The sequence below is a fragment of the Carcharodon carcharias genome, chromosome 7, assembly GCF_017639515.1.
Source record: "Carcharodon carcharias isolate sCarCar2 chromosome 7, sCarCar2.pri, whole genome shotgun sequence".
NCBI classification, from domain to species: domain Eukaryota; kingdom Metazoa; phylum Chordata; class Chondrichthyes; order Lamniformes; family Lamnidae; genus Carcharodon; species Carcharodon carcharias.
Genome location: NC_054473.1, coordinates 140015063 through 140038991, shown reverse-complemented (window position 1 = coordinate 140038991; position 23929 = coordinate 140015063). Strand labels below are relative to the sequence as shown.

The 23929-nt window shown below is 38.8% G+C and overlaps 1 protein-coding gene across 2 annotated transcripts in view; it reads right to left on the bottom strand.

The window, feature by feature from the left end:
- Positions 1 to 2756: 2756 nt before the first annotated feature.
- tox3 (TOX high mobility group box family member 3) overlaps positions 2757 to 23929 on the bottom strand; it is a 123536-nt gene continuing 102363 nt past the window's right edge. Inside the window, exons 3-7 of one of the 2 annotated variants that reach the window (XM_041192206.1) lie at positions 22740 to 22994; positions 12070 to 12339; positions 11022 to 11249; positions 6496 to 6576; positions 2757 to 3831 (exon numbers count right to left, since the gene is read on the bottom strand). In XM_041192206.1, the coding sequence (XP_041048140.1) occupies positions 3049 to 3831; positions 6496 to 6576; positions 11022 to 11249; positions 12070 to 12339; positions 22740 to 22994 (1617 nt within the window). In that variant the 3' untranslated portion in view covers positions 2757 to 3048. The remainder of the gene's footprint in view (positions 3832 to 6495; positions 6577 to 11021; positions 11250 to 12069; positions 12340 to 22739; positions 22995 to 23929) is intronic. The other variant, XM_041192205.1, reaches the window with a different exon arrangement.

Here is a 23929-nt window from a genome sequence, read left to right as displayed (position 1 = left end):
AAACACTGCTGCTAAGGGGGCAGGTGGTGCATAGACACCATTCAATCGTGGCCTATTCAGTCCTAACTACTCTAACACTCCATTCATGCATAGCAAAACACCATCTGGTCCTATTTTCCCTCCGGCAATCACAGCTGACCAAAACGATGATAACAGCTGTTACAAAACAAAAGCCAAACAAAGGGGCAAGAAAGGTTATACTCAAGTCCAGTACTGCAAACTACTCCATGAAGTGGGTAATAGAAAGAAGCCTTTCAAATGCTTAAAGACTATTCAATGGAGTAAGGCAGAAGACACTGGTTAAACCTGAGATATTTAATCCATCTGTCTAGAAATACTGCAAACATCAATGGATCAGGTGATAATGGCTGACTGAAATTATGTTGCATACAGTTACTGGGGTTGTTGCACTCTAACTTAGTGATTAATGACCTAGTGCCAACTTTAATTAAAACTTTTGGTGTTCATTCAACTAACGTCAAAACTGTTTAATGGGAATGATGATACAGCTCTCCACCAACACGGGAAAGAGCCAAGTGTGTTGTCTTGATGCATTCCATGAAAACAAATAGAATTATTTAAACTTTGTTGAGTTAAATAAAAATTGAAGCTCATCTTATTCTTTTACGTGATTCTGCATCTTTAACATCTAAAATATTTGTGCCATGAATAGGTACTGAAGGGATAGAAAATTTGTGTTCACGCAAATGAGATATCACATTATAATTTTATATCGGCGGTGTCTAATTTCCCTAGGGTAGAATAAGTCACGCAAACTTTAATTTCTGAAATAGCCAAAACTAAACATAAATTAAAATATGAATTATATTACTCTTTTGTCCAAAGACAAAAATGTAATTATACTTGACAAAATGCAAAAGCTGATTTGTGCTGAATTATCTTTATACAGCAACATTGTCTAATTCATATTAATTTTCTGATAGCAGATGAAATGTAAATTGGAGGAGATAATTTTCACACACAAAGCTCTCTTCTTCCCATCTAATTTATTCCAAGCAATGAATTTAGAATTTAATCAGATATACACAAAGACACTATTAAATATTTGTACACAAGGATCGAAATGCTGAACAGTTGCAAAACACAAGAAAAATGCATGTTTCCTTATCAATGAAACAACATACTCCAGGCACAACACAATACCTGCTATTTTGTGAGCGCTCATTATTTTAATTTCTGTTTATAACTAATAGCTGGTAGCTATGGACACATACTATAGCATGTCCCCAGTGTGTATTGGGATTCCAGTCATGCATGACACTTGCTGTTTTTAATTTTCATTTTATCATCAGCAGTTTAAGGTTGTTGCCAGCACTCATTTGCAATTTTAACCAGACTTCTTCACTATAGCTTCTGACAGGACAGATGCTGTAATTAATCACTGGAGACAGCTGGGGACGGCAGCCATGCTGTTCCAGAAAACATTACGATGGCAACCTCATTTCTGAAGCACTTGGATGAGAAATGAAATAATGTGAGCTGCTAATCCCATCTGTGTGCAGGCAGTATGCACAAAGGTGCTCAGTACTTCTTTCTCAATGCTATTAATACAGATTACAGATTCATTTACTGGTGAGAAAGTAGACAACTGATAAGATCTTGTACTACTCTAATCTATTTACAAGAACACATTTCTTTGTAAGGGATGTTATTTCTTTAATACATTTTCTCAGATTCTTCTTATTTCTAAATTTGTATATACATTTATGAAAATCTTTGAATTCCAATTTTGGGTGCAGGATGATGGGTTGCAGGAGCAGTATATTACACTCAGCTGTTTTGTAGACGACTAAGTGAGGAGGACTATCAACAAAAATTTGCATTCAGTATCACACAAGCAAGTTCACTGGAGAAGTAATGTTTGCAAAACGTGAGGCACATAGAATCTCTCACCAATTGGAGTTATAATTTAATTCCTGCTTCCAAACTCATTTCGGATTCTTTATTCTATTTAACAATGATCACTGGAGATAGGAGAGCAGATACATTTGCAAAATAGCATAAGGTACATAGAGTGTAACTGCACTTTCCTGATTGTAATCCGATTGTGGAATAAGATAATAAGTGCATTATCTACTGGATTCATTCCATGAGTGTGAAAGGACCATCAAAAGCAATGAATTATTAAGGTCTTTCTGAAGAATAAGCTAAATCCAGCAAGATCTATTCATCTGTGGACTTTAAAGTAGACAGGACCCAATAAAGCTTTTCAATCCCAATAATTCCTTGTTGGGAAATCAACAAATGTAAGACCAATATCAGTTATTCCCAAGAATAATGCATTTTGTGGATTCTGGTCCCTTTCTGATTGTTAGCTGGCAGCCCCTGAGTGGTGTACCTGCCACTGAGAGCATACATTGTCTATTTGTGCAAGTTTAGTTTTAATTTCAGTGCTGTGCTGCATTGGTGTGGTAGAATTGTCAAAATGACATTAATCCCTAAAGAATAAAAAACATGTACAGAATGTGGCAATTAATCTAATTGAATTCACAATCCATAACTATACTGCATCATTTACTAGAAGTCACCAATTAAACAAAAGCTTTTTTAGTCAATGCAAATCTTTCCTTACCGATCCAATTCTGCAGTTATTTTATTGACAAATGTACCTCTTCTATGTTAAATATTTAAATATGACCATACCAATTTCCACGCAATGTTTAACTTTGTGACTTTTATTTAAACAGTTTGTTGGATTATTCTTTTACATTTTCTTCAAAGAAATATAAGGGCAATGTGTCATTGTAGAAAATGTATTTTATACATTGTACAGAACAGAGCTAAAATGCTCAGCTTCACACTTTAATCAACATAATGTGCATAATTGATTTTTTAAAATCCATGTTCGGATCAGTTTACCACAAGACAAAAAGCATCTTGAAGTACATATTTATTTATTTATAACAAACAGTCTGAGGTCATTAATACACCAGATTCATCAATCTATCAAATATCATCCATTTTAGAATATTAGTCATGTCAGCTTAAAATGGCACGTAACCTTGTTTTGCTGGAACATTTTCATTTTTAAAAGTTACTGACCTGTGGCAATACTTGGGTCTGGGCCTGGGTTTGTAGTGGAGATTGTTGTTGTTGCTGGGCTGGCTGTGGACTTGATCGTGTGGGGACTGGAGAAGTAATCTGTGAGGCCACCACTGACTGCGAGGTAACAGGGGAATGCTGAGGTGGCGAGTGCTGAGGTGGGTGCTGCTGTTGCAGCTGCTGGATTTGCTGTTTCTGCATGTGCTGTAGCTGCATTTGCTGTAACTGCTGCTGAATCTGCTGTTGCTGCAGCTGCTGCTGTAGCTGCTGCTGCATATGCTGCTGAATTTGCTGTTGGTGCATTTGATGATGCATCTGCTGCTGCTGCATTTGATGCTGTTGCATTTGGTGCTGATGTTGCTGGATTTGCTGATGCTGCATTTGCTGTTGCATTTGTTGCTGCATTTGATGCTGCTGGAAGTGTTGCAATTGATGTTGTTGCATCTGTTGTATCTGGTGTTGCTGAGTTTGCAATGGAGGGCTTAGCTGGGGTGAAGGTGGAGTGGGGACTATGGAGGTCCCCATGGGCGTGGCAATATTTGTTGACATGTTTGGTGTTATAGTAACGGATGCCACCAGCTGATTGCCTTGTAAGGGCAACCTCATTGGTTTGGGGGCTATTGCCCTTGGCAGTGTCTGGGTTGACGCTGAGACAGATGCATGCTGGGAAAGTGATGGATTCATAAGAAGGGAAGTTGAAAGACTAGTCGATGCTAAAGTCTGCTGAACAGAACGCATGGTCTGCGCTTCAGCTGATTCTGCAGCAGCCTGTGGAGAGAACACAATGCCGGAACCTTAAACTAAGTAACACACTAGAACGTTTGTAAAACACTATATTCATGTGTAACAATGATAATACTTTAAACGAAAGGTAACTGTGAAATTTTGTACAGGCCAGGTAATTTACTTAGATACAGATTTTCCCCTTTCAAAAATATTACACTTCATTGCTGGTAGTGCTGTCAGCGTGTCATGGGCTGCCTTTTCCTTTTGCATTCCTGATGATCATTTAAGTACTAAAATGCAATAACACAAAATTAAGAGACTTAAATAAAAAGGAAGTCCACAATTCTAAATGACTGGTTCCTACACTAAAATGGGCAGGTCTCAAGGGGATTTTCTTGCCTGAAATCGCTCCACTATATTTGCTCTAGTATTTATCAAACAAAATAGAGATATATAAATAGGGAAAAGGGATTGGCAAGATCAAGTCGGATTAGCTATGGGTAAATGCTTTTGAACACATTTAGCTACTTTTCCTTTTAATTCAGAAAGATTAAATAGAAATATGTTATCATACTTGTTCAGTGGAATGCAGTGGAACAGTTTTTATCAGTTCTAGGGCACATTATGGATGTGGCTAGTCATCTGGTAAGTTGATATTGTGCATCATTATCACATTACTGTGAAGGAAAATAACTCAACCATCCATGTAATAAGAAGCAGTAATGAAAATCAGATAATATCAATAACATGCTGTGATAAATATCAATTAGAGCAAATTTAAACTAATCAGGAAGTGGAATAATATGGAAATCATAAACATTCCAATGGCAAATATAGTATTTTTGATCTTTTTATTGACATAAAGGATGTGGTAGTTAATCAATTGCTTTTTCATGTTTTTAAACAACAGGTGCCGATGAAACAATATTGAGAAAATACCAAATTAACGGAATAACTCTTTTAATGTGCTCGTTCATGGGAAAAGTAGTAATAAATTTTGGGCAATATAATTGAATATATTAAATAAAATAATCTTTCAGTATGAATTTTTTATTTTCTAAGACAAATGATTTGAAAGAACTCTGATTGATGCTCCATTTCTTGCTTGCTGCTCCAATGCATTTACTTCTGACCATTATACTCATGACATTTAACATCTTCCTAACTGCCAAATAATGAATGCATTGATATTAGTTGTAAGTCTCTCTCAAATAATTTGACGAAACTCTATACACTAAAAAAATAAGTAGTTACGCCAGCATGTTGAATTTTAGATAACGCAGATTTCAAGGAGGAGAATTAATAGATTAAGTAGATGGTTAATCAGGGAATTCTGCATGTAAAGATTTGAAAACAAGTGTCTCGATTTTGCTACCATCTCTGTTACATCGCTGACCCTCTCCAATTCTTTGAAAATATATTTAAAAGAACTTTTATGAATAAGCAGTCTCACCATCAATGTCTCTAGACCTCAGAATCCCCCTACCATTTATCCCAGCGCCCAGGACTTGGCCAAATGTTACCGTATTTATTTTCCAATGTTCCTGGAGCTCAGCCCAGATCATGTAGCAAACCTTCAAAATAGCGCTAGACCCTAAAACTCCATCCCAGTCCTGCCAGGCTCAAGGTCCCCTTCCCAGTGTTCCTTTATCAGAAGGTATTGATCAGACCCATGTAAAAATAAGTTATGCATGTGTGGCACAGAGTGTAATAACGTAGCATTGACTGAACCCCATCAGCATTGTGTTTATAGAAGGAAAGAAATAACTTGAATTTATGAAGCACATTTCATGATGTCAGGACGTCCCAAACACTGTATGACCACTGAAGTAATTGTGAAGCTTTGCCACTGTGTAACGCAAGAAACATGGTAGCTGATTACAGAAGGTCCCACAAACAGCGAAGAGATAATAAGTGGATAATCAGTTTTAGTTGAATCAGGAACAGAAGTAGGCCCTTCAGCCCTTCGAGCCTGCTCCACTATTTGATAAAATCATGACTGATCTGATTGTGGCCTCAACTCTAATTTCCTGTCTACTCACTATACCCTTTGACTCCCTTTTCAATCAGGAATATACAACCATATGAATTAGGAGCAGGAGTCGACCATTTGGTCCCTCAAACCTGCTCTGCCACTCGATCATGGCTGATCTTGCTCTTCTTTGAGCACTTTCACAGGATATTTTAAGTCTACCTGAGGAGGCAGATGAGGTCTTAGTTTAACATTTCATCTGAAAGACAGTGTAGCAAACCCTCAGTACTGTACTGAGGTCCAGCCTAGACTATGTGCTCAAATCTGTACAGCAGGCTTGAACGCACAAATCTTCTGACTGAGATGCAAAAGTGCTACCACTGAGTCACGACTGGCACATATCGTGTGTTTGCTCAATTTTATTTGAAAAAAGGTATACTTTGTCCCTCAGATTTCATAGATGGTAACTGACACATGTTATTGCAGTGACTTACTCTGACAGTTGACAAATGATAAAACGCAGGAGTTATTTTTGCATAAATCCAATATGTACCACACACAACATTTTTGTCACTCATTCATACTCTAACTTGTAACATGAAACCAAGTTCTGTTCTGTGGCTTGTGAAGTTTTGATTAAATTTGACTCCAGCAGTAACCTGCTACTTAGCATGAACTACAGAACCCTGCATAAGCAACCAGACCACGGTCAACATGCACTTTTAGAAGCTTACCTTTGAAACAAGGCTAGCTCGGTACGCAGCAAGTGCTTTTAGATATTCTTTTTTAGCGGCTTCTGTTTTTCTTTTGTATACCTACATTCAAGAACAGATATTCTGAAGGTTAAAATTCTTGTCCATTTATTAACCTTGTACATATATAACTTTTGTAAGATCATGAGGAAAAATATTTTAATATGTAACATAGCAATTTTATAGCATTTGATTATGGAAGGATTTTTATTTACGCAATTTGCAGATTTTTAAAAAGCAACAACAGCTTGCATTTATATATCAGCTCTAATGTAAAATAGGTCCCAAGAAATGGAAATAGACAGGGAAATGGCCACTAAAGCATGAAGGGAGAGGTTAGGAGGGGTAACTAAATGCTTGGTTAAAAGCATATTTTTGAGAAGGCCTTTAAAGGAGGAGAGAAGTGAAAAGGCAATGGGGTTAGAGCATGTCACAGTAGAGATGAAGGCTCTACCATCTATAGTGGGGTAAAGGAGAAGGGGAGGTGGGAGCAGGCAGAGTATAAGATTGATGGTTGGACAAAATTTACTAAATTTTGTTCAACCATAGACAAGTTAAGTTTGTGGGTGTGAAGGACAGGAAACTAGAAAAGAATCTAGAAGTTGTTGCTGTCAGATAAGGAGGGAGACAAATTTCACTTTTGTGAAATTCTTGGACTTCATCAAATGCAAGGTGTGGCAATGCAAACTGGACACCTTAACAAAGTTGGCACTTTCTAGCAGAGCTACCTGTCAAGAGAAATATCTCTTAGAAATTGGAAGAAAATAAGAACGGCCTCGGAAGAAAGGATGGGAATAAAGAAGAAAAACCAAGGTCTGGATTTTCAGGCTCAAGGTGGATAGTGGGAGTCAGGAAAATTCTTGGCTCAGGCCCCCGCCTTCGGAGAAAGAGCCCGTGCAGGCAGGATCTTCATTGCAGGGGGGGGTTTCTTTCATTCATTTATAAGGGATGTGGGCTTCGCTGGCCAGGCCAGCATTTATTGCTCATCCCTTGCGGCTGGAGTTGGGCCAGATGAACCAGGAAAGAGCTTAAAGACAGTCATAGGGCTGCTGGGTACAGAGGTGGACTGTTTAAAAGATCCACCTTGGTGCTGTGGGACTTTGTCCCAGTTAAAATAAGCAACACAAAGGCCTTCCACCCCTCACCCTCCAAACACTTCCCATGCGCCACCTATGCTACCTCATGCTGCCTACCCACATTGGCCCTTCACGTCCCATATGCCAAGCTCTGCCCTTCCATCCACCCCCCATGGCCCCTCCTGCCCCTTATATCAAGCTCTGCACTTCCACCCTCCTCTATGCCCCTGATGCCTCCTATGCCAAACTTTGCACTTTCATACCCTGCCCCCACCCTATGGCCCCTCATACCCTCCATGCTAAGCCATAGCTGTTCCATGTCCACTGGTTCTAGACAGTATGTCGTGGGTTAATGGCAGTAATAAGTGTAAAAAAAGCTCTAAAAAAATAATTCATTCATAATTTTCTCCTATGTTGGAAGAGTCATTTCACAACAAGTTAATAAAAGTGTCAATCATCCAGACCCTTTAAAGTATCAAAAGCAAAGGCCACAAGCCCTTGAAACCTTGAAACTACTTAACCTTATGTAAATATTGTACAATTGACAGCAGAGATCAAAGTGCCTGAGCTATCAATCATATAATGTTTTCTCTGGAGTGCAGCTGTTTCAACAGCCCTAATGGATGTCTGGGCTCTCAGTCAAGCCTCATTATGTATGTTTGGCTGACAGCCCAAACAACTATCACTCTTGTTGAAGCACCTGCACCCCAGAGAAAACATTGTTTGGTTGACAGCTCAGGCTCTCTAACCTTTGCTATCAATTTCACAATGTTTGCTGAAACAATGGTAAGTGGTTTCAAGGGTTCATGGTTTTTGTTACTGATACCTTAAATACCTATATGATTGACACTTTTAATTAGCTTGTAGTGAAATGACTTTTTTTCCAACATAGGAGGAAGTTATGAATTAATTACTGTTTTAAAGCTCTTTTGTACATATCCTACTGTCAGAATAGGGTTATTGGTGCTGGACAGTGTTTAGTGGGTCAATGGGCATGGAACTGCCATAGCTTGGCTTGAGGGGGCGGGGGGTGGCATGAGGGCCCATAGGGGGTGGGTGGAAGGGCATAGCTTCACATAGGGGGCCTGAAGAGGACCTTTTGAAAAGATTTCTCACCCAGACTAGGGTTCACAACTCCACTGAGGGGCCATGAACCATGACTTTTAAAAAACCTGGCTTGACTACATGAAAATTGTGGAGGAGTAGGATATGCCTATCTTTACAATGGAGCCAGATGGGTCGGAAGTGCCAGATGCAGGCTTTCGACAGGAACCAGTCGCACCCTTTAAAGGCACTCACAAAAATCAGACAGCTGGAATGGTGTTGGGAATCCCGGAATTGGGACCCACCCGCCATTTTTGAAGAGTTGTCAAGTTATTTCAAATCGGTGAAAATCCAGGCCTAAGAGGGGAGAAAGCAGGAAAATGGCGGCAGATCAGCAGAGAAAGGAAACAGAAAAAAGGGATGAAGAGAAACAAATAAAGAAAGAAAAGTGGGGAATGAAAGTGTAAAATGAAAGCAGATAATTATATTACGAATCTGATTTAACAAGGATCAGATAACATTCTGACTTTTTTATTTTTGCATTGTTAGCTATTTGAGTAAGAAAATACTAAATGGCATGGATAGTATTGGAGCTAATTTAAAGTTTTTGTGATAATAGTGTAAAGTGGCAATATCAGACTGGCCACCTATATGCTTCAGCTGATCTTCCTTTTCAAGGCTTTAATGGAGTGTAAAATCCAGAAGATTTGTATAATGGCCAACCTATAAAATATCACCTGTTTTACTTTAAGTTTTATTTGGCTAAATTTTTTGGTCAGTAGCGAAGCAACAGCATTCAATGCTGACCTCAAAAAAGCTGCCCACGGAAAACAATCTCTGTAACGCACATTTCCCCTTTCCTGACATAAGTTTGAATCTGGCAACAAGTCCCGGGAATTACCAGGGATCCAGCAACAGTGCTGTCATCAAGCAGGCTAAGCAGACAATCGCATTGAAGTATTCTCACAGACAGCAAACCAGGAAATTAAAAGCATTTAATAGCCTCTACAGCTTTAGACAATGAAATAAATGAGAATGATTGGATTAAGGTGGAAACTAAAATAAACTTTAACATTTTATTAAAATGTGGAATTTTTATTTATCATAATGGAGAAATTAGACATTCCACAAATATAAAATTAGCTTTTCAGGCCCTGTATGAGTGTTCAATAGTAATAATGAAGCTATTACACTGTTTAAAAACCCAGTTTATACCTCATTCAACAAGGTGTCCTTTTTCAAGGTTTTCTAACAGCAAGACGAACAGCATAAAAATGGAAATTTTAACGAATTAATTCATTGCTTTGGGGGAGCTCAATAATGCACGTTCTGCAGAAGCATAGAAGAACTTTTAGTAACTTCTGGGTTTTACGGCTCCGCTAGGTGTGTTTGCTGTTGTGGGGGGGGTGGGGCAAATAAATTACAAGGGATGCCCAACTCACCATCTTCCCGTCCACCTCCAAGCTGTCCACCATAACAGATAGGTGGGCTGGTGCTGAAATTGGTAGCCTGCCCACCATTTTTAAATAAATCATTAAGAGTCAATTGAAACTGTTACCAAGCCAATTGACTGGAATATTACACTGCCCAAGCCATAATGTGGTTGGCGTGAACAGGAGTGGCAGTCTGTTTTTCGAGCACAAGTTGAAAAAAAGGCAGGAAGGAAGGTAGGGGGGTGGGGGGCACATCATTCAGGGGGTGCCCTTTGAGAATCAGAGGCACCTCCCGCAAAGATGTTACCCCAACTTTGTTCCCTCCTGCCTGGTCTCCAAAACCAGCAACCCTCCACAACACCCCCAACCCCCCCCCCCACCCAAGCCCACCCCCGCACCGTCTCCACCCCACCATCTCCCCCAGGCTGCCCAATCCCTCTCCCACCCAAAAAGACCTGACTTAACTGGCCCCGGCATCCATTTTTCCTTCACCGTGGGCCTGCTTGCAGTCCTGGCAGCTCCCACTACCGAGTCTTGCTGCTACTGGGACTGCTGGAGCTGCCAACCAATCAGATTGGCTGCGTGGCTCTCGAGGGAGAGACTTTCTCCCACTGAGGGGGCTGAAGTCCCACTCTCTGCTCGTTTAGCCCACCGGAAGTAGGTGTGTTATGGCTGCGGGGAGGGCTTCTTTTCAGCCGACTTTCTTTCTGGGTGAGGGCAGGGGAGGGTGGAATCCAGCCCCACTTTATTCTGAGCATCTGCCGACTCCCAGAATTGCTAGCAGTTTCGGTGGAGTAATGATAGCAAATGCCGGCAGTTTTGCTCTCATTATCACAGCAAAATCCAACCCATCGTCCATGTAATATATGCTAATACGATCCAGCCATATTATCAAAATCAATTTCAGCAGTAAAAAATTCGACTGACCCGTCACCTTACAATATCTATAAGTCACCTGTTTTTGTTCCTCTCCTAAACTGTCCCACATGGATGCTACAATTTTGGAAACTTCTCCAAAGGTAGCATTGGGGTTTTGTCCTTTAATGGCAGCTTGTGTGTCCCTGAAGAATAGAGCGTACGCTGACACAGGTTTCTGGGGCTCATTGGGGTCTTTCTTCTTTTTCTTCTTTGGTGTCTTGGGTTTTTTGCCTGAATCCACTGCTGCTCGTTTCTCAACACTCACCTGAAGCAGTACAGAAGAATAGTTGGTTACAGTATATGCTCACTTTAAGGCGATTAAAATTGTAAGACTGAAACCTATTCCTTTGATTAAATTATGTTGAAAAATGATTATTCATTTAGGACTCTAATGCTCCTTAACAAAGGTAAAAATTGAAAGAACAAATATTTGCACATTTAGTCTTAGATAAATCAGAAGTTGACAATGTATCAAATGTCTTTAGGCATTAAACGTACAGTATACTTTTGAATCATGCAGGGATTTAGCAACAGCAGATCAAAGCTAGGCAATCAAATATGTAGCAATGGTTTCTTGATCTGGATTAGCTAACTGGCTTTAAAACAATCTCTAAAGTGCTTGACAGAACAAAAGCAAATCAAGGCAGATTAGTTAATCAAATATCACTCTCTCAAAGCAAACTTAAAAATTGCAATTATCTTTTGAAAATTAACAGTGACATTTGATGGAACTGTTCATTTGCTTTTTCTATAGAATTGCCCAGATGAGACTCAGGAATTATTGACCTTCAAATTTAGTTTTGTCTGCCTTGAACTCAAATAATTTCCATAAATATATCAAGCGGGAAGGATAGAAAAATAAGCAAACTATATCGAACAAAGTCTATCCATCATAATTACAACAACTATTTTAAGATAATTAAGTTCCTCAGAACAACAGCAACCATTACCCCTGTTAAATAAGGCTATATACTGCAAGACGCAGTAATTATAAATTAAAAACACATGCATAAAATTCCAGAAGAACAATTTGAAGTAAAGTCATGTTCTAAGCGTTTTTGAATACAAGGAAGCAAATAACTTACCCTGTTGAATTCCTCTGCATCATCATCATTTACCGAACTAGAAGGAGATGGGGTTGCTGACTTGCTGGCAGGGGGCGAGGGTGAGTTATGGGGCACATTACCACCTCCTAAATTCAATCCCAGTTGTGCACTCAGCTGTGATTGGTTAATAGTGGTCAGCTGATTATGTTGCATCATTGCTGTTTGATTAACATCTGCCATGTGAACAACAGACCTCATACCCATGGTCGGATCATGGTGATACTGGGGAACTTGCGCTTGGCCCAGGTCCTGCATTCATAGAAGGATAAAACACGTTCAGAAATATGTTAACAGAACACAGACCTTAAAGACAAAAGAGTTAGGTCATTCTTTTTTACTATTTTAAAGGAATTATATAATAATCCAATGGGAATGGGATTGGAAGAGTTAGGCATAATTTGAGATAATCAACTACTCCTATGACAATGAGGTATATTTTTATCTTGATTTCAATGGAATGAAAGTTGGACGAGTTCCACTTTGCAGGAAGATAAATTTCCACCCCAATGGTTCATCTGCAGCTGCAGTTGGGGAAAGGCTGTGGAAGACAACAGGACGGGACTGAATGGCAAAACTGTGCAAATGCATAAATATTGTGCATGGTCTGGGGAAGCAGGGGATAGGATGGCCTAAAAAGCCTTTGTTGTGAGCTTTATGTGCTAAATAGAAAAGCTCTATCATGATCAGTAATGAGACAATGATACATATCTCCACAAGTAAGACTGAGTTATGATCAAACTCACTGGAGCAGATATCTCTCATGTCACTTGTGACCCATAAATGAGATTGACCAGATAACTTCTGAGCAAGACAGTCACTTTTTACCTTTGTGTTGTCTAATAAATACAAAAAATCTTCCGTCATTGTTGTTAATGGCATGGTCTGTTTATGACATTTATGGCATAATAAGCTTTCAATTGTAAAATAATAGTGTAATTTAAGTAAGTAGTCTAATAAAATCAATTGAAGTTACTTTGTGACTCTCTGTGGAAATTCTCCATTAGCAATTCTCCAGAAGAACTGGAAATTAACTTGCTAACAGAACTAGACCATAGGGTAGGACACTGTTTACATTGTAAGTTTGAATCAAACCCAAAGTAACTGAGTGAAACTTTTCTGTGTGCTTAACTCATGGCCACAGCAGAAAAACTGCCTGTAGCCTCACACTAATTGGTACTAAATTGTCCAGCTCACTCAAAGAGCCCAGAGGATGGCTGAAAATGTACACTGCTGCAATAAAGGATGCTCTTCAGAGGTTGCTGTCAATATGTGTTACTCAGAAAGAGCTTTACAGGCCTCTGGGACCAAGAAGTGCTTGATTTTGATTATCTATAAAAAAAAATGGGAAAACTTCCTTGCACAACCCTGGCTATGATAAGCACAAAAAGTAATGAAAAATGTAAATACAATCCAAATATATACTTAATTACTAATTCAATCCTAGTGAGATAGGTCACCTCAAAGCCAGTTCTTGCTTTGGTCCTTATCTATATGCATTGCTTCAGTTGAGCAGAAGATTTGGTTTTATCTGGTGGATTATTAAGAAGTCTGATTGCGACTGTAATTTTTGGCACAAATTAAAATGAGAAATTAGAAATGCAGCACTTTGATTCAAGCATGTCTGTGTCACTCATTTTTCTTACGTTCCTGCTAATTTCTCAATGTATGGAAGCGGAGGAATTTATTTGCTGTTATAGTCTAGCTTTTTAGTATAACTGCTTCCTCATAATATCACAGCTATTGGGAGAAAATCATCTTGTGTTTTATAATGAGATACATGTTTCAGTCATGTCCCATAATATTAAACATTAACTGTAGCATTAAAATACCAGGAACCAAAATTCAGTTCACATGTATTGTGACAATATGCCCTGTTGTGTGATGCTATCAAACTTTCCATAATGGGCACCAAAAAATATTCAAATGAAGCCCAGTTCTATGTTAATGATATCCTTGTGAACAGACTTTATTTGTATCACTATAAACCTAGAAAATAAATGTTGACACAAATGTGAAAAAATGGGAAAATCTTTACAAGTATTGACATAACTCACCAGTTATGTAGCTGTGGCAAAACAAACCATTAACCAAAACACACTATTGGTCAGCTGCTGTCATCTTAGCAGCTAGTACAAAACATGACAATTTCCACAAAGACTATTAGGGATACTGTAAATTGTATTTTTAAAAAATTGATTCATATCTTACAGCAATGTGCGCAAAGGATGGATTAATGATTGAAATTTTAAATATAATTTTAGTGGGATAACATCAGCCAAAATTAAACCACTGAGGAACTCAAGGTAACCAAAAATTCTGGAAATCTTTATCCATTTAAGATATGTGTTGCTGACACTTAAAGCAGCCATTTCCAGTCCTATTGTCGTGTCCTTATCCCCTGATGATTTTGCTCTGCATAAAAGATCCATTCATTTTCATCATAGATGTCAACTTCTTTAAACGTTGAATTGTGGGGAAATATTGGAATTACAAAATCATGCAAGCCATTTTATTTCATGTTACAGTTATTGTGCTCTAATGGACAATTCCATAGGTAATCTTCATTTGATAGCAAAGAGAAGATAAATAATTTGTGCAGTGAACACTTTGTTCAAAAGAACAAAACGTTCCAGACATTAAACATTTTAATGATGCATAAAATAACTACTTCACTTGCAGCACGGTAAACAAGGTTGTTAATTCACTAAATTGATTAAAACATGGATTGATTTGGAGGTTATACACAATGTTTATTTAGAAAATAAAAGGGATATCCGTAGTGCCGCTAGTATTAAATATGCCACAAATCACAACAACAACAAAAAAGCCTTCATGGAAATATTTACTATGAAGTAAAATACGCAGATAAATGCCTGGTTCACATTGATTATATAAAAGCACTTTCCTTTTAGGCTTAATTGAATATTCACTAATAGGATTTGGCAGACATGTATAATTATGCACCAATATGTTTAATATATAAAGCAATTTTCTTTGTAGTGAGCTATTAACTGTGTCAATTTACATTTTCAATCAAAATATGGATTGCAAATCTATCTTGCCTGTAAACATGGGAAAGTGCAAAATTTTGGCTGAGCATTGGGGAATATAAACTCCCAAATTTATAATTTACTGGGATATATCCAATCCATACAGTTATGAAGTGGTGTTCTAAATATGGTATACACTTCAGCAAATTGTACATTCAACAGTATAGTATATACACTTAAGCAAAATCTACTGCTTTAACAGAATAATATGAGGGATATAGGATGAGACATTTTGCTTTGACATTCACTGTTTCTTCAGAGTTAATATCGGAATTCATTAAAACTAACATTACATAACATACAGCAGGGTCCCATAGCATTTCTAAGTCAAAACTGGAAAGACTGTTAACAAGTTCAATTTTCATTCAATCAGCAGTAGTGCTCTCTGAAATGTTTCATTGCAGAAGAGGAATAAAATAATCTATATGGTAATTATGAGGATGAATCCCCCAGCAACTTTCACCAACATGAAAGGTCAGCTCTATTCAGACATTTTATCAGCCCTCTGCACATACTCCTGTTCTGGCAATTTATATGTGAACTGTGTTTTATTATTTTTCCATTCACAACTACCTGCAGAATTAAGCTCTTAAACCAAATGAGAAAAATGAAATTCTGAATGCTAGCAAAGCCTATAATAGTGCAGAGATAAATCGCTCAGCTGTTGCCCCTCAAACCTCTTGGGCTGAAGATTTTTCGAAGTGCACTGTGGGTATTCAGAACTTGTTCAACATGATTTCATTTCATTTCTGGCACAGCCTGAGAAAACTAAATTACAGAATCAATCATACAGAAGGTCAGAGTGAGACTTCATTACAAGTATTGCATGCTTGCATGAATATCTTTCATTTCTGACTGACCCAATATGTCACAATAGCTGTCTAGTAAAAATTCCACTTTCTGAAACTGATGTACTACAGAAGTCGTTGCTACTCAGTGGACTGGACAGATTATGGAAAGGTGTTAAAAGAATGTGCTGAACCACTAGTCATACATTCAAGAAAGTGTCTTGGGATAACTATACAATTATTAAATAGAAGTAAAATAATGTGAAAGGAAATTATCAATAGACTTGGTTTAATTAAATTTGAACATAGTATTAAAAAAAAAATAAAAACTGTCTTCAATGCACAAAATCTGTGATTTATGGATCTGTACACATCAAAAACCTATTTTAATCCATTGTAACAAAAGGCCAATATGCCTGTTTGTTACAGACATAAGGAATTACAAGTTATGGTCTCCAACACAATGCATATATACAGGATAATGGATGTATGTAATTGCATTACAAAATAATAATCCAATCAAGGGCTTCGGATTACTTCATAATCAAAAGTGAAGCATGAATAGTTTATATTCAGCATCAGAACTCTTCTGATTGGATTATTGCTTTCTATTCATTTACAATTAGCTTTTATTATTTGGAATATAAAGAATTTATAAGTTTGTTTCAAGACATTTTCTTAAAATTGCAATTAAACTTAGATATGAAAGTCTTCCAATATGTTTGAATTTAAAATTACCATCATGTGACATTGGGCAAATATTAACAGTTTTATTATGTAGGATTCTATGTACATTGAATTGTGTGCCAGGTCTTCAAGTATCATCATTTTCCCCACAGCAAATCACGGGAAAAATTCTTTTAAGTGTATAATATATGCTGCCATAAAATTGAGTCATGCCATTTTTAAAATTCTAATCAATGTTAACTCTATATATTTTTCTTTTATCTTAGTAATTTAAACTGTAAACAGTAGAAATTATGTGATGTAAACATACAAACATCATTTTATCAAAGTTTATCCTTTATTTTCCCTTGCGGGAGCCTCTATGGGCAGAATTCTCCTCCCATCGGTGAGGTTGAGCGGGGGTGGGTGGGAGCAGGCACAAACACGATCGGCATCCCCGATTGGATCCGCGCCACCATTTTACATGGGCGGGCCAATTAAGGCCCACCCAATGTGATGCACACTTGGAAGCGCTTCCTGTGCAGGCAGGGAGATTCCCTGAGCCGGGACCTGCACGCGCACGGAGGTGCCTTAGGGAGATTAGTTCAAGTTTTTAAAAGCTAAATACAGAAAAGAAAATATTATAAGACATGTCCCCTCATGTGACAGTGGCACATGAGCTGGGGCATGTCAAGGAACGTTAATGGAAAACTTTAATTTATAGAAACTTCATGAAGCCTTCTCCCGCCTGTGGATGAGCCTTCATGAAAAATGCGAAGGCTGTCTGGGCTCTTCGCCTGCCTGCCAACCTTACAGTTTGATGGGCAGCTCATTTAACTATTTTAATTAGTTTTCAACAGGCCTCATTCGGCCTTTGACAGTTCTGCAGGCTGCGCACCCGCCGAACTGAAAATCTATATGATGCGCAGTGACATCAGGACGCACACCTGAGGTCACCATGCGTCATTTTACACGTCAGCGAGTGGGTCTCATCCCTGCTCACCGACTGGAAAATTCTTCCCTACGTGTCAGATCCATCAGCTGGTAAGAAAGGGCAATTAAGGCTACACTCTTCTCAATGATCATTGTAAATACTGCCCAGTGAACAGTGATGAGGGAGGTTGCAGGACAAGGCTACAATTCAGTTCCTCTCTTGATGTGAAATGTTCCACTTTAGACAGGTGCTCGATGGAGCTACTCAGCCAAGTCTTAATTAGGCTCATCATAACTGCAACTAATGGACTCTGCTTGTGAAATCAACACAGCTATCTTCTACAACCAATGTTTGGCCACTTTTTTTATGCTCCTCAAGATGAACAAAATCAGAATTGGGAAATGGAACATGCTTTTCTGAAAAGACCACCACAATATGCTTTTTTCACATTCCACACCAGCAATCCTTATTATTTCTCTGAATGAGGCTGCAATTTGATGTCAATCTGTGAACAGTTTTCTACTGTGGAACGATGACAAGCTGCGACTTGGTCAAGAGTACCAAGCTCCTTACATTTACAACTGGTATAAAGAAAGCATTTTCATTGCATCTTTCTGAGCTAGGTTAGAAACCTGGTCCTACAAGCTCAATGAATGTCTAAGCCCTGCTCTCACATGCTTTTATGTGGGCTAGCTATCACAATTTTGAAAATTTGCCTGAAGTAATATTTATGATAAATAAATAATGAAACTAGTAAAACAAATATATTGCTACTAATCTGTAAAATTTGGAGGTGTTCCTATAAAATGACATGCTGCCCATTCATTCCTCCCATCAGATTCTAAGGCTGATTCACCATGTACAGAAATTAATCTCCTATTTTAGTGTTTAATAAATTTGCTCAGCAGCAATTATTTCTACGGGATTGAATTTCTTCCATTGTCTGTCATGAAAGCAAAATACTTCCTCTGAGCAGAAAATGTCAATCATGCTGTGAACAAATATTGAAAATCTCATATAAAAGGAAGAAAAGTGTTTAATGTCTGAAAGCTAAATTATATGCTTGTGGTACAAAATGCCTCTCTTCCAAAAACTATAAATAACTATGCCGGTGTTGTATAATAGAAACATGAGTGAATAGTCCTGTCTGTTGCCGCTAAGGAGCATCATATTTTTAAAATTGAGGACCTAGAAATAATTCTATTTCATCCACTTTTCGAATAACCATGAGTGCTGATAATGTTTGCACTATTTTGCAACTCATCAAACAACCTGACACATTATTTTGAACAAGAAATCCAAAGAATGTTCTGCTTCATGGAATGGTTTTCTGTATATCTCTGGTATATTACCCAAGGGAAATATAAAGGTGATGTATCAGTGCTGCACTGTTGAAAGCCACTAAATTTCTTCTATGGAAAGAAATAAAAATAGAAGCATAACCTATATTAACATAAACCACCAATGTTTTACGTCTTTTATTGAAAGGAGATAAATAAGGATATGTATGCAAGTGTAACTTCTCCTATTTTCAACCCACCTCCACCATTCGCAATGTTCATGATGCTCAGGGCATTCATAATTGCAGCCAATGCTAACACATGAAGACGACTAATTGGGCAATGTCCATAAGAACATCTTGCTGGCCATTTATACACCCCTCCATTCCTCAGATAGGTAACTAGTTCCAAAATACAAAGAAACTAGGATTGCAAAAGTTAATGGCATTAAGGTTTATGAGGTTGGTCTGCTGGTTGAAAGTTTAAGACGTATTGTGCAGTTTATATTGGAATGGCAATCAGATGATCCAGGGTTATGCTGATTTGAGAAGAAGTCTCACTCTCAGCATGCTCAGATCAGCTGGTGTTAACATGTTGAAAAGCAGTGGGATGAAAATTGGATGAGGTCCACAATGGGTGGCTAATCTGATCCACCAGATTATTGTCTAAACGGTGAAGGGGAAAATTACCAGCCCCTCCCTCCCAATGACCTGTTGCAGCTCTGGCTTGGTGGTCAATTCACATGGCTGGCAAACTAAGCTGGGGGAATGGCAGCGGTTTCACTGCAGTCAATTTTTCCATGATTCAGACCGCCAAGCAAGATATGCTTGCCCAAATCTGGAGTAGTCTTCTACCCGAAAGCATTTTTATTGTCATTTGGAAATCAGATTGGTGTTTGGAAACTTGGAGTGCTTCAGTTTGTCAACTCCCAATATAAGTGACATGTTAACCTTGTAGCAACTGGACTGCACAGATTTTTGAACATTTATACCAAGAGGTGTACCAAGAAACTGAAAACATGATTAGGGTAGGAACGGAACACAAACAGCTACCACTAAATGTTGAAAAGGGCTGTTATTGGCACCAATATTCCAAATGATTAAAAGCATGCTATGTAAACTTTTCACAAACATCTGAAGATAATCAAGTTCCTTTGAATGTTATAATCCAGGAACAGCTGTGTTGCATTTTACCTGAATGACTAGACTTCCAGATAAAGCCCCTGCTTTAGTTCTACACCTGAGCTCTCACTCACCAACTATGACTACAGTCTGCAAACACTGAACAGACAGCTGAAAACACATACACAGTACAGTAGAAAACCACGGCCTAGAGGTGATTCTGTTAGAGAAGAAACAGGTCTGGGCATTGTTTATAAAGCAAAGACCAGGGGCTGAATTTTTAGCCTCGATTGGGACACAGGTGGGTGGGTGCTGAATTTCATGTGGCTGGCTGGGGTACTGGTTCTTCCACTCCATCCCACCCTGGGCCATTTTCCCAGAAGTGGGACTGGGCTGACAGCACCACAAGGAGCTGGGAGGTTGGTAGCTGCTTCAACTAATTAAAGGCCTGTTGTTATTTTATTCTATTTTTTATTGTAAATTTTCAGAAGTTGCAGAAAGGGCACCTCAAAATGATGGCACCCTCTTTCTCAATTACCTGAAAGGCTAGCTTCAGCTTCTTCAGTGCTAGGGGCCCTCCTATTGGCCCTTCAGCTTCAAGAGCCTGCCCAGCCTCTGGCCATTAATCAGCCAATTCAGAGAAAATCACAGATGAGTGACTGTTCCCCATAAAGTGTGGACTTCTGACTCCCATTTTAAGCTGATAGCGGAGTCCTGAAGTCCAGGGGGAAAATCCTGCCCCAGATGAGGACAGACGGTTCCAATGACAGAGAGTATTAATATTGTACATTTAAAATTTGAAAGGTGCGTTTTGTGCTGCAAAACTCCTCAAAGGTACTTTCATTTGCATTTGGAGCTAACGCAAGTGTAAGAAAAAGGTCTTCACATTCTCATACATGGAAAATAAAATTGTGTTTTCAACAGTACATTTAATTTGCATTATAAATTGCTAGAAATCATTTGATGTATTTCAGAATTTCCACATTCAAAGTTGATCAGCTACTTAAAGTGTTTTTACAGCATCAGGATGTTTATACATAATAGCACGAGAAAGCAAGACTAAGCTGGTGTGCTTTATTAAATCTCAAAATAATAATGTTGCAGTCTTTACCTACTTAGCTGCAATGCCCATTTTAAAATAATTATAGACATTTTAGGAATTTTTACTTACTGACGTGCTGGGAGTGGAGTTGGAGGCTGGTAGCACACGGGAAGCCCAGAAGTCTGAGTTTCCCCACATGCTGTGGAGTTTTAACTTTGGATCTGGCGGGTTCCACGCCTGGAAGTCAGCCTGATTGACAGGCTTGACTTCCAGTCGGTGGAGGGACCACTCTGGAGGAGGCTCCAGGACCAGGTAGATCCAATCCCTGATACCCAGTGGGATTTGGGGGTGGGGGGGCGGAATTCTGATTCAAGACTCTGGAGGGTGGGAGTGGTGGGAAGTGGTGTTACATGGTGTGGGGTGATCTGATAGTGAGGGAGCTTTGAGGGTCAGGAGGAGGTGTGCCTGCTTCTCCTGGACCATAGGAGTGCTATGAGTGCACTTGACTTCTCCCCAAGGCTGTCCTCACACTGCTGGGTTTCTCCAAGGCCCTGGACACAGCCAGCTAGAGTAAAAACTGCAAAGCAGGTTAAATCCTAGGCTCCCTGCCTCATTAACATATTTAAAATGCCAACTTCCTTCTTGGAAGCGCATTGTTTCCCTCTGAGAAACCCAGAAGTGGTTGGGAAATTTTTGCCCACTTAACGCTCCCACCTGCATCCAATCCCATTAGTTCAGCCATGTTAAATTTTTCCCTTTGCGATAATTTGCTACTGCATAACTTCAATCTAAACTGTAAGTCATGTATGTAGTTACACATTAGACTTCTGTAATAACTTCACCTGGCTTAAAGCAAATCAAATGCTCATTAGCATTTAAAAGATTATGAAGCAGCCAGGAGATTGATCAGGCCATTTATAATTCACCAGTCTGGATTAACTTTTATAAAGTCAGCCAAATCTTTGATTAAAGAGCTTGCAGTAAATCAATTGCTGCATAGTTTACATGTCTTAGCAAATACATCAAGGCAGGCTGTGTGAGGAAATTTTGAGTTACTCTTGAGTATTCTTTTAAGTTTTCATCTATTTTCTTCCCTTTTTTTTTAAAGGCTTTGTTGGGTTTCCAGTATTTGTAAGTTTTGATATTGAGTTTCAGCAATCAGATTGGCTGTAGGGTATAGCAGATTAGACCGTCACTTGGTAGATGTCCACATTTATGCAGTCCCAACAAGAGTAACTGGATAGCGATCCATTGTGGGAATCTTGGTTCTGCACCCTAACCCAGGGCACTAAAGTCATTTCTAGCTCCTTGCTGCTGAACAGGGATCAGCAGAGATGGAGGATTGAACCTGAGCTCAGCTAATTATTAGCTAGATTCACCAAGCCACTAGCAAAACCACAAATTGACTAATTTCAATAAATATAAATACCTTATGTTCATGCACTGCCACAATCATTAGAAAAACAGAGGCAAGTTCTCTAGTTTGTTTTTCCTTCAATCAGGGAATCAGCATTAAAGACTCTAACTGCATTAACCACATGTAAACATTAAAACGGAATGCTGTTTTTGTTCAAAATAGATGCAAGTATTAATTTGTATGTCAATGAATTGAATATCTATTCAATAAAGGTATCTAATTAGTATTATGCATGGATGCATTTTTGGTTCAAGAATTTATAATCAATATCATTCATAACAATGTCTCATTCTTGCTAAAAATAAATAAAAGGCTGCATATTCCAGACAGTTGTATTTAAGTTCCACCTACCACAGATAAACCATTGCTGAGGAGTCCACCATCTTGGTCCATAATACTTCTGGATATTGTGATGGAAGGCAGTTCCAGGCTTTGTGGGGGAAAATGGGGTGTGAATTCATTTCCTTGTGAGGGCAATGGATCATTAAGGCCTTGAAAAGCTGACACCACATCTGTTAATCCCAGCGTGGGGTCTGTTTCTGGCGGTGGGGTTATGGGTGGAATCTCAAACTCCTCGTCCCCAAGGCTCGGAGTGTGGAATGTCTGAAGAGAGAACAGATTGGACACAATCAGCATGCAATAGTCAGTAAATGTAAAGCCTCGAGGCAGTAAGAGCATGCCTTTATACAACAGAACAGAATCTTATTACACTTCCACTCTAGCAGCACCCTCAATTAATAAAAGTACTCTTTGCTGACTGAAATCATTGCACATCAGAAACTGCATCAAAATGCACTTGTCTATAGGGAGACTTAACACAGCTCTGAACAAAATCTCACTCTTCAGTTGGCAAGTGATCTATTTGGACAAGCAAAATGAGCACGATTCCTTATCTGCAGCTTTAAATACCTGTTAAGTGATACTATTTAACAAAACCTTAGGTTATCAAGGCTTTTGAAAGTACAAGTGATATGACACTAACGCTTCATTATAGTGTCAATTAGCTAGACTATTATTATCTGTGTTTAGTGGTCCTTTGTAGATTAATTCAATGTATACCACTGATCCTGGGCAGGAAGTTTACAATACAGCATTGTAAAAATTCATTGTTTATACATTCTGGTGATGGGTGACCCACATTCCACCTGCACTGATTAGCAACGCTGATACATGATTGCAGCTGCTCTTTATGCAATCAAATGTAACAGTTCTGTTGTCACATCGTATATTTACTAGACCTGGTCACTTGAGTTCACAAGTGCTGAAAACTGGTTGTTATTCACAAAGCACCCGAGAAAACAACGGTGCTATTGCTCCAGACAAAGACATGACAATGTACAGGGGGGGCGGGGGGGTGGCGAGGGGGAACATTACTGCAGAGATTTGTATGGAATAAAACAACAGAAGGTAGGGCTTGCAGAATAAACAGGTTAGACTTCTGAGAAAGGGGCAGGGAGGGATACACCAGAGGGCTTGATTGGGTAGTGGTTGTAGTGCTGAAGAAAAAGTACAAAAACATGGAGTGTGAAACCATGGAGGGT